The sequence below is a fragment of the Hemitrygon akajei genome, chromosome 6, assembly GCF_048418815.1.
Source record: "Hemitrygon akajei chromosome 6, sHemAka1.3, whole genome shotgun sequence".
In the NCBI taxonomy this organism is placed as follows: Eukaryota; Metazoa; Chordata; class Chondrichthyes; order Myliobatiformes; family Dasyatidae; genus Hemitrygon; species Hemitrygon akajei.
In genome coordinates this window covers 3,898,974-3,912,076 of record NC_133129.1, presented here as the reverse complement: position 1 = coordinate 3,912,076, position 13,103 = coordinate 3,898,974, and the positions used below count along the sequence as shown (strand labels likewise).

At 37.3% G+C, this 13,103-nt stretch overlaps 1 protein-coding gene across 1 annotated transcript in view; it reads right to left on the bottom strand.

Moving 5' to 3' along the window:
- Positions 1–3,125, bottom strand: part of LOC140728820 (uncharacterized) — a 62,018-nt gene extending 58,893 nt beyond the window's left edge. Inside the window, exon 1 of the mRNA XM_073047793.1 lies at positions 2,689–3,125. Coding sequence (XP_072903894.1) covers positions 2,689–2,701 — 13 coding nt within the window. The 5' untranslated portion in view covers positions 2,702–3,125. The remainder of the gene's footprint in view (positions 1–2,688) is intronic.
- Positions 3,126–13,103: the final 9,978 nt, after the last annotated feature.

Genomic DNA, 13,103 nt, shown 5'->3' with positions numbered 1-13,103 from the left:
AATAAACTTTTAAATTTAAAAATTTGCTGTTCAATGGGAAAGGTTAGAAGCAAATCATACTGTGATTGAAGTTCGACCCTTTCTTTATATACCGTAGATTCCGGATTTTAAGCCGCTACTTTTTTCCCACATTTTGAACAGCTTTGAACTTTGCGGCCTTTAATCCGGAGCGGCTAATACATGATTTTTTTCATGCCGCCTCGTAAACATTTTGCCTCATAACAGTAGACCAATAAAATTGATGCGTAGTTCACAGACGTCCAATGAAATTGTACGATAAATCAAGCGCACTTTCACAATTAAATTATTGTAAATCAGTCATTTGTACTCACCCTCATCAACATGGAAAACACTCGAAGCATTGTGCTGCCTTATGGCAGTTACTTAGTTTATAATATTTTCGCTTAGTAATTCATTTTCTAGTTAAAGTTAGAAGAGTTTTAACTATATTTGTTTTCTGTACTACATCGCGGGATGCTATGACGTCACACCCGGTTTCGCGGTGTCTTGTGGGAAAATGCCGGTTTGCGATGAAACGGGACGGAGGGAGGGAGCGCATTACGCGAGCGGCTTTGGATCTGAGCGAAAGCTGCTTTTAAGTTAAAGGTGATCAATAACTTTTCCTGGTAGGCTGCAGTATATATATTTTTTACCAGTCGTTAGGAGATATTGGAATGTTGTTCAGTAAAGAAGTATACGCAACGTATATTTAAAAGTAGCCGCGTTACGGGCACGGTTCGAAAAAAAGCATTTGCAATATGTATTTGTTTTTGTTACCATATGGATTTAATTAAAAGTTAAAAAATCCTCACGTGTAATATCTTTCTGTGTAAATATCTCATATTACAACGTGGGACACCTGCGGCCAAAAATCCGGTGCGGCCTAAAATCCGGTGCGGCCTTTACAATTAAAAAATTGATTTTATTTCTAAAATTAGAGCCAGCGGCTTTTAATCAGGTGCGCTCTGTAGTCCGGAATCTACGGTAGGTCTTCAGTAGGTTTAACTGAATACGATTGATCTATCTGTTTAATTTTATTAATAAGCACTGACAATTCCACTTTAGTTTTCTTTCTCAAGGCTGCTGAATATGAGATTATCTGTCCCCTAAGAAAAGATTTCAACGTGTCCCATATAACCAGATTTGACATTCCTTCAGTCGTGTTAAATTCAAAAAATATAGAAATTTGCTCCTTAATAAAATTAACAAAAGCTGGATCCTGTAACAATACGGGATTCAGTCTCCACTGTGACATTTTCAAAAATCTATCTGAAAGCTTAAGGGTTAACTTTAAAGGCGCGTGATCTGAGAGCACTATGATGTCATACACACATTCAACAACAGAGTTAAACAGACGTGTATCTAAACAAAAGTAATCAATTCGAGAATACGTGATGAACGTGTGAGAAAAAAGAGAAATCTTTATCATTGGGGTGTTTATATCTCCAAATATCGACGAGGCCATATTCTAATAAAAGAGAGTTAATACAAGCTGCCGCTTTATTAGGAAGCGATGGATTGGTTGATGACCTGTCAATCGCCGGATCTAAACAACAATTAAAGTCACCACCCATAATCAGCTTATATTCATTGAGATTCGGTAACTCAGAAAAAAGTTTCTTAAAAAAATCAGAATTATCTACATTAGGTGCATATACACACACCAGAGCTACCTTTTGCTCGCATAATAACCCAGTAACAATTAAATATCTTCCAACCGAATCAGTAGTAGTATTAAAGTGTACAAAAGGGATTTTGGGGCTAAGAAATATAGAAACGCCTATTATTTTACTATCGGACAGCAAGTGAAACAAAGGTCCTTTCCAGAAACTGAAAAACCTGTCTTCATCCTGTTTTTTTAATGATTTTCTTGTGCAAAAATAATATCTGCATTGTGTTTTTAATTTCTTAAAAATCTTTTTATGCTTAATGGGGTGGTTGACACCGTTCCAATTCCAAGATATTATATTGATTTTATTAACATCCGTTTTTAAAATTGAATTTAATATTATATAAAAGAAATGTTACGCAAGTACAGATTAAACGTAAAGGCGCGGGTACAACCAGAAGGACTGATACATTTACGAAAGAGAAATCCATCAAAAGAACTGCCCAATCAAGAAAAAAACCTACTCTAATAGACCCCTCCCCTCTCCCACCTCCCAAAAGATAAGAATTAAGGAACCGATAGGCTGGTCCCAAGCTAACTAATAACCCTTAACCCTGTTCTCCATTTTGCAGCTCCGCAGATTAAAATAAAGCAAAGATCCCATGGAAAATAGCCATAATAAAAGACACAAGCAGAATTCAACTACATAATGTTATGTCTAACATTAATAAAAACATAATCAACAACGGCCATCTTAGAATCAGCTAAAGTAGCTTAAACACATATTCAAAAAAAAGAGAATAAATCCGAGCAAATAATATTACAAACAATATTCTTTCTCTCAAAAAAAAGTAAATGAGTATATATATATAACAGACCTAAAACTATAAGTATTGAAACAAATAAAAAAAATAAAAAGATTAATACACAACAGATCCTACACGGACCATTAAAGTACAATACTATAAAGGTTCCCTACAAAACAGTTATATATATATACTAATTAATAATAAAGTAAAAACAAATTAAATCAGCCACGTCCCATACCAAAGAATGAAAAGGTATAGAATGTACTTAACTCAGAAGATCCATAAACAACTCATACAGCAAATACTTCAAAATTGCCTATTGAGTAATCGGAATAGCTTTAATATTTTATTCAGTAGGCTTAACTTTAAGATTTTTAATATACTCCCATCCCTCCTGAGGAGAGTAGATTCTCAGTGACTGAGATTTTTCAGGAAAAATTATCAGCTTTGCTGGAAAGCGAAGGGAGGGGTTTAAATCTAATTTATACATTTCACTCATAACTTCTCGATATTTCTTTCTTTCAGCAAAGATTTCAGGAGGATAGTCTTCGACTACATGAATCTGTGTTGAATTAAAGATTAATTTCCGCTTCTTTCTGGCTTCTCGAAGAATAACTTCTTTAGTCCTATAATAATGCAAAGAAAGTACAACTGGCCGAGGACGTAATTCGGATGAACACCGAGAAAATGGAATTCTGTGGGGTCTGTCAATTAAGGGGCTAGTTTCAAGTGAGTACAACGTATCTGAGAAGAATTTTAACAGGTCGCCAGCTTCAGTATTTTCAAGCAGTCCCAGAATATGCAGATTCCTCCGACGCCCTCTACTATCTAAATCAACCATTCTTTTCTTTGTTTTAGATAGTTCCGAGGTAATTTCATTGATTTTCTTTTCCATCGAAGATATCTTCATTCCTTGATCTTTAATAGTTTGCTTGAATAGATCATGCTCATTCTCAATTCCAGTTGTAGTCTGCTGAAGTGTTTGAAGTTGAGAGTCCAAGCTTTTCAAAGAGTCTTGAATCATAGAAATAGCTTTTTCAAGCTTCCCATTTGAACTGGCCAGCTTATCAATTTTAATATTAAGCGATCCGAATTCCGATTTCATATCACGTATTGAAGAAAATATTCCTGCTAATGTAACAAATTCCTCCGTTTTCTTGGTTTGTTCCGTTTGCTCCGTTTCAGGAAAAGTCTTGCCGCTTCTCAGTTCAATACCAGAACGACTTTTCTCGGCCATTGTAATTAAGTCGTAAATCCTTCAGTAGAAATAATAAATCCTTCAATAGAAGTAATAAATCATCAAAGCTAAAAGGGATCTGTCAGTGGGATATAAAATATATTAAAAGAGGGAGCTGCTAGAAATGCGACTTACTCCATATGCTACAAAATGGAGACTCCAGAGCTCTCAGAGAAAGATGAAGGTCTGGTATGACAGAAAAGCTAGGGAACACATGTATCATGTTGAAGATAAGGTTCTGGTACTGTCCCCCCTCCTGAACAACCCCCTCCAAGCGAAACTTAGTGGACCAAGTCAAGTCAAGTCCAATCACTTTTATTGTCATTTCGACCATAACTGCTGGTACAGTATATAGTAAAAATGAGACAACGTTTTTCAGGACCATGGTGTTACATGACACAGTACAAAAAGTAGACTGAACTACATAAAAAAAACAACACAGAGAAAGCTACACTAGACTACAGACCTACACAGGACTGCATAAAGTGCACAAAAACAGTGCCGGCATTACAATAAATAATAAACAGGACAATAGGGTAAGGTGTCAGTCCAGGCTTCAGGTATTGAGGAGTCTGATAGCTTGGGGGAAGAAACTGTACCAGATAATTAAGAAAATTGATTCTTTGAATTATGTTATTAGGACTCATGATTGGGGGAAGGCTATTCAAGTGGTACACGTAAACTTGATACAGCCTTATCATCACTCCGAGACAGCACCTATGACTACTGTTATGAAAACAAGTGAAGTCCTGGAGGCTGGTAACGAGGTAGCAGATAATGTTAACAAGCTCATTATAGTCACAAGAAGACTCAAGAATTCCATTGTTTTGGAAAACATGGGCAGTAAAATCCATCATTTGGAGCCTGATCAGCAAAGTCAATTGAAGGGGCTAATTTGCAAGTATGAGGATTTATTCCCTGACATTCCCAGACAGTGCACAGCTGCTGTGCATGACATAATTGTAGATAAAGCTGATCTGATTAAGCAGCATCCTTACAGAATGAACCTAGACAAAAGTAAAATGGCTGAACTAGAAATTGGATTGATGCTGACAAATGGCATCATTAGGCCATCTACCTCAGACTGGGTGTTGTCCTGTGTTATTGTGCCAGATAAAAGCATGAGATTCTGTACTGACTACCGGAAAGTTAATGCAGTAACCAAGACAGATGCTTATCCCAAAAGTGGATGACTGTATTGATAAAGCGGGGAAGGCCAAATACCTTACAAAGATTGACCTGGTAAAAGAATACTGGTGTGTTCCCTTGACAGAAAGTGCTAGAGAAATATCTGCATTTATAACACCATCTGGACTGCACAAGTATACAGTTTTACCCTTTGGAATGAAAAATGCTCCAGGGACATTCCAAAGGATAACAAATTAAGTGATTCGAGGTTTAGAAAATACAGGGGCTTATTATTGATGATTTGGTTGTATGGAATAACACATGGGAGTAGCATATCTTGGCAGTGGAGAAACTATCTGACAGGCTTTCCAAGGCCAATCTTATTGTAAACCTCCCTAAAAGTCAATTTGGTCACGCCACTGTTACTAATCTCGGCTATGTAGAGTTATGCCGTTGGCCCCCTCCTTTGTGAAAATCGCAAGAACTCTAGTTAAGGGGGGTCAACTGACCCAAGAGAGAGAGACGTGCGAAAGACCACGTTCTTCCAAGAAGCAGAATAAAAGTGACTTTGACTATTGTCTCATGGAGACCACCTGAAAAGCCCTCGGGCAAAGTGGGCTGGTTGAGAGAGAGATCGCATTACCTGCAACTTGATTGACACCTGCGATCCCGTGAAGAAGTATAAAGGCGGGTCTGAGGGGAGGACCCTCAGACGCACCAAGGAAGCATGATACCGATTCCCGTGGGAGCGGGAAGCCTTTTTTTTTTAGGAGGCCACGTGCGTCAGATTCCGGATCGGGAATCTGTGGCTGAAGCCAAAGGAAAATCGCTTTTAGCTAACAACTGATTCCAGGGAATTGTTTCGCAAAGACAACGGGCAAGTGTTCTTTCTTTCACCAGTCCTCTCTCTCTCCAACACGTGAAATGCCAGCGGTTCCCAAACGGAAAAGACTGCAGATTTCTAAGTGACTTTAATATTCAATTGGACTCAGTATTACCCCTAGACAACTATAGAGCTTATTTCTGATTAATTATTATTACACCGGTGTTTTAGATTGAGTATTGACGACGTATATGATCTGAATGTTTGTATTAACCTTACGTTTGTGCCCCTTTTTGAATAAAACGTTTGAAAATAGTAGCATCAGACTCAGCTGATCCATCTATCTTTGCTGGTAAGTTACCTGGTTACGGGGTTTTCGTAACAGTAGTAGGCCAGCGCCAACTGGCTCCTGTGCAGGCCAAGGTTCAGGCTATCGTAGAGGTTACTGTTCTGACGGGCAAGAAAGTGTTAAGAACCTTTTTATGAATGGTTGGTTATTACTGTAAGTTTTGTAAAAACTTTGTGGATATCGCTCTCCCTCTAATGAAACTACTAGGGAAAAGTGAAAGGTTTGTATGGAGTCACTTGTGCCAGGAGGCATTTGAACGCCTGAAAACCATTCTGTGTTACCAACCTGAGCTCAAAGTACCTGATTTTACTAAACCATTTTCAATAGCGGTAGACGCTAATGACGAAGCTGCCGGGGCAGTCTTGTTGCAAAAGGGTGATGATGAAATTGAACATCCAGTAGCTTATTTCTCAAAGAAATTTAATGCACACCAGAAAAATTACTCCACTGTTGAAAAGGAGTTGTTATCACTCATTTTAGCTTTGCAACATTTTGATGTCTAGATGTGTCCTGTGCAGAAATCACTTGTGGTTTACACTGATCATAATCCATTAGTGTTTCTGAGTAAAATGAAGGATAAGAATAGGAGGTTACTAAACTGGAGTCTGATCTTGCAAGAATATGACATGGAAATGAGACATGTGAAAGGTACTGTCAACATTGTAGCAGACTGTTTATCCAGATGTGAAGCTCAAGTTTGTATACATTTTTGCTATGTTGCTTGATAATTACACATGTATTGCTTCAAGCTGTATAACTGAAAGTTAGACAAAAATTTACTCCTTGATCAAAATTTTTCCCAAAAGGAGGGAGGTGTGATGAGATCTTAAGGTTTATTCAATATGGACTGTTCCTTTAAAAAGAGAGAGAGAGTGTGTGTGTACTGATTCAGAGAGAGAGCATGGAATAGCCCGTGAGTTGCCATGGTTACAGCAGGGTGAAGCTATATGATGGACAGCTGGTGTTCAGCATGTTTCGGATATATACAAGGTCAACTGGCTTTCCAGACCCAAAATTAAACTTGTCTAGTTCCCCACTGTAATTTAAAGGGCTTAGAAATTTGGGAGTTAGTAATAACCTGAGCAGTAGGAGACAAGTAGATTAATTTAACCCAATGAATAAAATTAGGCCCAAAATTAAACTTTTCTAAGGTCTTAAAAAGATAATTCCACTCAATCCTATCACAGGCTTTTTCTGCATCTAAGAATAATATACACTCTGATATTTTTTTGGTGGTGAATATGTCACATTCAATAACCAACATATATTAAAATGTGAGTAACGATTTTTAATAAATCCTGTCTGGTCATGTGATTATAATAGATGGTAGAATATTTTCAAGTCTTCGAGCTAAGATTTTGGATAAAATTTTTGCATCAACATTTAATAAAGAAATCGGTCTGTATAATTAATTTTGGGCCTAATTTTATTTGTTGAGTTAAATTAATCTACTTGTCTCCTACTGCTCAGGTTATTACTAACTCCCAAATTTCTAAGCCATTTAAATTACAGCGGGGAACTGGACAAGGTTGTCCTCTTAGTCCTTTACTTTTTGCTTTAGCTATAGAACCCTTAGCAATAGCACTTCGAGAATCTAAGGACATTTCTGGTATACTAAGGGAAGGTATATCTCATAAAATTTCATTATACGCTGATGATATTTTACTTTTTATCTCTAACACTGAAACTTCTTTACCTTTGGTTCTTCCTTTAATCTCCCAGTTTAGTTCTTTTTCAGGATATAAGCTGAACCTACATAAAAGTGAGCTATTTCCTTTAAATGACCGAATGTCATCAAATGCCAAATTTCCGTTCAAAGTTGTTACAAGTCAATTTACATATCTAGGTGTAACAATTACTAAAAACTTCAAGAATTTATTTAAAGAAAACTTAAACCCCTTATTGAATTATGTGAAAAAGACGCTTTCTAAATGGTCTCCTCTTTCTTTATCCCTAATTGGCCAAATTAATTCGATTAAAATGAAGATTCTTCCTAAATTTTTATATCTTTTTCAGGCCTTACCTATTTTTATTCCTGAGACGTACTTTGATTCTTTAGATTCAATTTTAAGCTCTTATATTTGGAATAATAAACAAGCTCGTTTAAGTAAAGTGTTCTTACAAAGAAATAAAGAGATGGGTGGACTCGCCCTACCCAATTTTAGGTTTTACTATTGGGCTGCCAGTATAAGGAATATTACTTTCTGGTCCTATTATATTTATCGTAAAGATTGCCCACCATGGGTCTCCTTAGAAGTTAATTCTGTAAAAAATTCCTCTATTGTCTCTCTTCTTGGATCATACTCTTCTTTTTCAGCAAATAAAACAACAGATAACATAATTGTTAAGCAAACTTTAAGGATCTGGTCTCAATTTAGAAAATATTTTGGTTTAGCGAATTTTTCATTATCATCTCCCATTCTCCTTAATTTTTTTTTATCCCTTCCATGACTGATAAAGTCTTTAAAGATTGGGATGAACTAGGTATTAAGTGTTTTTGGGACCTGTTTATCTCAGGATCTCTTGCTTCATTTGACCAATTGTCAAATAAATTTGCACTCCCAAAAACACATTTTTATAGATACCTTCAAATTAGAGATTTTCTACATTTCCAATTAGCTACTTTTCCTATAGGTCCTGATATAAATTTACTGGACGATCTTTTAAATTTAAAACCTTTTGTTAATGGTTCTATTACCGGTATCTATAACTTGTTGATTGATTCTAGACAAGACTTTTTAGATAAAATAAAAAAAGTTTGGGAGGATGACCTAAATTGTCAGATTTCTGATGATAGATGGAATAAAATTCTTAAACGGGTTAATAAATCATCTTTCTGTGCTCGTCATTCTCTTCTACAATTTAAAGTGGTTCATAGAGCTTACATTTCTAAACAGAAGCTGTCCAGTTTTTACCCAAATATTTCTCCACTTTGTAATAAATGATGATGCCTCTTTAATTCATATGTTTTGGTTTTTCCCTACAATTGAAAAGTTTTGGCGGGAAGTATTTCATAACTTCTCACAACTTTTTAGGGTCCAATTTGACCCAAATCCCCTTACTGCCTTGTTTGATATTATTGCAAATGAAGATATAACTTTAAATACTCCTAACCTACAAGTTTTAGTTTTTACCTCTCTTTTAGCAAGAAGAGCAATCTTGCTTAAATGGAAGGAGTCTACCCCTCCTACACATCTTCAATGGCTACGTTATATTATGTCTTATTTAAATTTAGAGAAGATCCGTTGCTCAGTCTTAAATTCGAAACAATCTTTTTATGACATCTGGGGACCTTTCCTAAATTACTTTTCCAATTTATAAAGTTTAACAGTGCAAAGACTTTTATGCATATTTTTATCTTCTCTTCTTAAGTGAATATGTCTTTTTTTTCTAATTATCCATTGTCATCCATCAGCTTTTTTCTTTGGTAGTTGGTAGGGGGTTGACTTTTTTATATAAAAAATTTCTTTTATGATGTATGACTTATCTTTAAATTTTTGATTACAGAGTGGTATACCTTTATGTGTTATGCTATAACATTTTGATCAATTTTATTACAATATATGAATGTACACAAGTTATGTTGAGATGTATCTATGTGTTGCACTCTGTAAATCTTGTTTTTTTTTCTTCTGAATAAAAATATTGTAAAAAGAAAGAACTGGCTTTCCAGACAGACACACAGACACACGGAAGAAATAGACACTGGATGAGCTTTGTGTGCCCACGAAAGGGTGGGTTTTGTTCGCAGTGTGGACACGGAGTGGCCGGCGGGAAGCTATCCGTGTGTTTAACCCTTGCTTGGGTTGAAAGCTCTACCGCGTGCGGACAGTACCCTTAGTACCCTCTACCGCGTGCGGACAGTACCCTTAGTACCCTCTACCGCGTGCGGACAGTACCCTTTTGTGTGGTCACATTCGGAGACTTTAAGAAGTCTTCGGAGGACAACATGGAGGAATCAATGGCATCGGCTTACTTGGAAAACAAATCACCTCTCTCTCACTCTCCTCAATCTACTCAACTCAATATCATGAACTGAACAGACTTCATACCTATACCATCGTAAGACTGTATCAGTTACCACCTAAATGTGAAGAAGTTTGGGGTTTTATGTTTACACACTTAAATATGCATAAACTCTGCTAACATGTTTGATTTATCTTGTTTTGTATTACTTTATTACATAGATACTAATAAAATAGCCTTTGTTAACTGAATACTCAGACTCCAGGTATGTTCCATTTCTGCTGGTCCTTTTAACCCATTACAGGGTACGTAACAAAATCAACACTAATCAGTACAATATTAGAACATTGATCAGTACAGTGTAACAACACCAATTAGTACAGTGTAACAATGGTAGCCATTACAGTGTAACAAGACAAATCACTACAGTGTAACAACACTTGTCACAACAGTATAACAACACTAGTCAGCACAGTGGAACAAACACTAGACACTACAGTATAACAACACTAATCAGTACAGTGTAAAAACACTAGTCAGATCAGTGCAACAACTAGTCAGTACAGTGTAACAACACTAGTCAGTACAGTGTAGCAACACAAATCACTACAATGTAAAAGCATGAATCAGACATTGTAATAACACTAGTTACAACAGTGTAACAACACATATCAGTACAGTTTAATAACACTGGTCATAACGGTGTACCAACACTAGTCAATACAGTTTAATAACACTAGTCACAAAAGTGTAACAACACATATCAGTACAGTTTAATAACACTGGTCATAACGGTGTAACAACACTAGTCAGTACACTAACAACAAAAATCACTACAATCTGACAACACTAATCAGTACAGTGTAACAACAGTAGACACTACAATGTAACAACTAATTACAGCAGTGTAACAACGCTAGTCAGTAGAGTGTAACACCGCTAATTCTACAATATATGAACAATAGTCAGTCCTGTGTCATGACATTAGTCACTAAAACAGAACTACACTAGTCACTGCATGGTAACAGCACCAGTCACTACACTGTAACAACACTAATCACTACACTGTAACAACACTAATCACTACACTGTAACACTAATCACTACACTGTAACAACACTAATCACTACACTGTAACACTAATCACTACACTGTAACAACACTAATCACTACACTGTAACAGCACTAATCACTACACTGTTACAACACTAATCACTACACTGTAACAACACTAATCAGCACAGTGTAACAACACTAGTCACTACAGGTAATAAGACTAATCAATATGGTGTAACAACGCTAGTCAGTAGAGTGTAACACCACTAATTCTACAATATATGAACAATAGTCAGTCCTGTGTCATGACATTAGTCACTAAAACAGAACTACACTAGTCACTGCATGGTAACAGCACCAGTCACTACACTGTAACAACACTAATCACTACACTGTAACAGCACTAATCACTACACTGTAACAACACTAATCAGCACAGTGTAACAACACTAGTCACTACAGGTAATAAGACTAATCAATATGGTGTAACAACATTGATCAGTAGAGTGTAACAACACTTATCACTGCAGTCTAACAACACTAATCACTACACTGTAACAATACTACTCAGTACAGTGTGATAACACAACCGACTACAATGTAACAATCCCAAATGCCAGCTGGTCACTGGTCAAAGACCTTTTCACCATCGTGACCCGTTGCTGCCTTTTATCCTTGGCCAGTGGACTTGACTGAAGTCCCCTCCTCTCAAAACTTCCAAGATGAGGTGAGTTTGATGGCTCTGGGCCTGTACTCACTGAAATTCAGAAGAATGATGGGGACCTCATTGAATGTTGAAAGACACAGATAGAGTGGATGTGAAGAATTTTCCCATGGAGGGAAGTCTAAAACCAGAGAACACAGCCTCAGAATAGAGGGTGTAGTGTCGTCAGCAAATTTAATTAGCAGATTGGTGCTGTGGGTGGTGACACAGTCATGGGTATACAGAGAGTAAAGGAGGGGGGCTTAGTACACAGCTCTGACGGGCACCTGGGTTGAGAGTCAGAGGTGAGGGAGCCCACTCTCACCACCACTCAGAGATCTGACAGGAAGCAGCATAAAATCCTGGATCAATGGGCTCTGGGACAACTTCTTCCACCAGGCCATCAGACTGATTAATGCATGCTGACACTACTGTATTTCTATGTTATATTGACTGTCTTCTTGCACGTAATATTTATTATAAATTACTGTAATTGCACATTTAGACAGACATGTAGCGTAAAGATTTTTACTCCTCGTGTATTTGAAGGATAAAAGTAATAAAGTCAATTTAATTCAATTTTAGAATGGAGATGAGGAGGAATTTCTTTCGCCAGAGAGTGATGAATCTGTAGAAGTCGTTGCTATAGGTGGCTGTGGAGGCCCGTTCATTGGGTATATTTAAGGCAGAGGTTGATAGGTTCTTGATCGGTCAGGGCATGAAGTGATACGGGGAGGAGGCAGGAGACTGGGGCTGAGAGGGAAATGGATCAGCCATGTTGAAATGGCAGAGAAAAATCAATGGGCTGAATGGCCTAATTCTGCTCCCATATCTTATGGACTTACAGGCACTAACCTCCCCAACATCTGAGACATCTTCCAAAGGCGACGCTTCAACAAGGAGGCATCCACCACTAGGGACCCCCATAACCAGGACGAGCCCTATTCTCATTGCTACCATCAAGCTGGTGGTACTGGAGCCTGAAGACACACACTCGACATTTCAGAAAGAGTTTCTACCCCTCTGCTATCAGATTTCTGAATAAACATTGAACCCATGAACACTACCTCACCATCTTTTTTTGACCATTTGCATGACTTATTTAATTTAACTTTTTAATACAGTGTAAAAACACTAGTCAGATCAGTGCAACAACTAATCACTACAGAGTAACAACACTTGCCTGTGCAGTGTCTGAAGGATGTAAGTAACAAAGTCAATTCATGTCAGAGGTAACTTTTTCTACACAATGAGTGGTGGGTGCTGGGGTTGATGGTCATGGCAGATTCAATCGGGACTTGAAGAAACTCTTGCATAGTCAGATGGATGATAGAAAATGGAGGGTTTTGAAGGGAGGGAAGAGTTAGATTGATCTTGGAGTAAGTCACAGGTGGGCTGAATGGCCTGTACCATGTTGTATGTT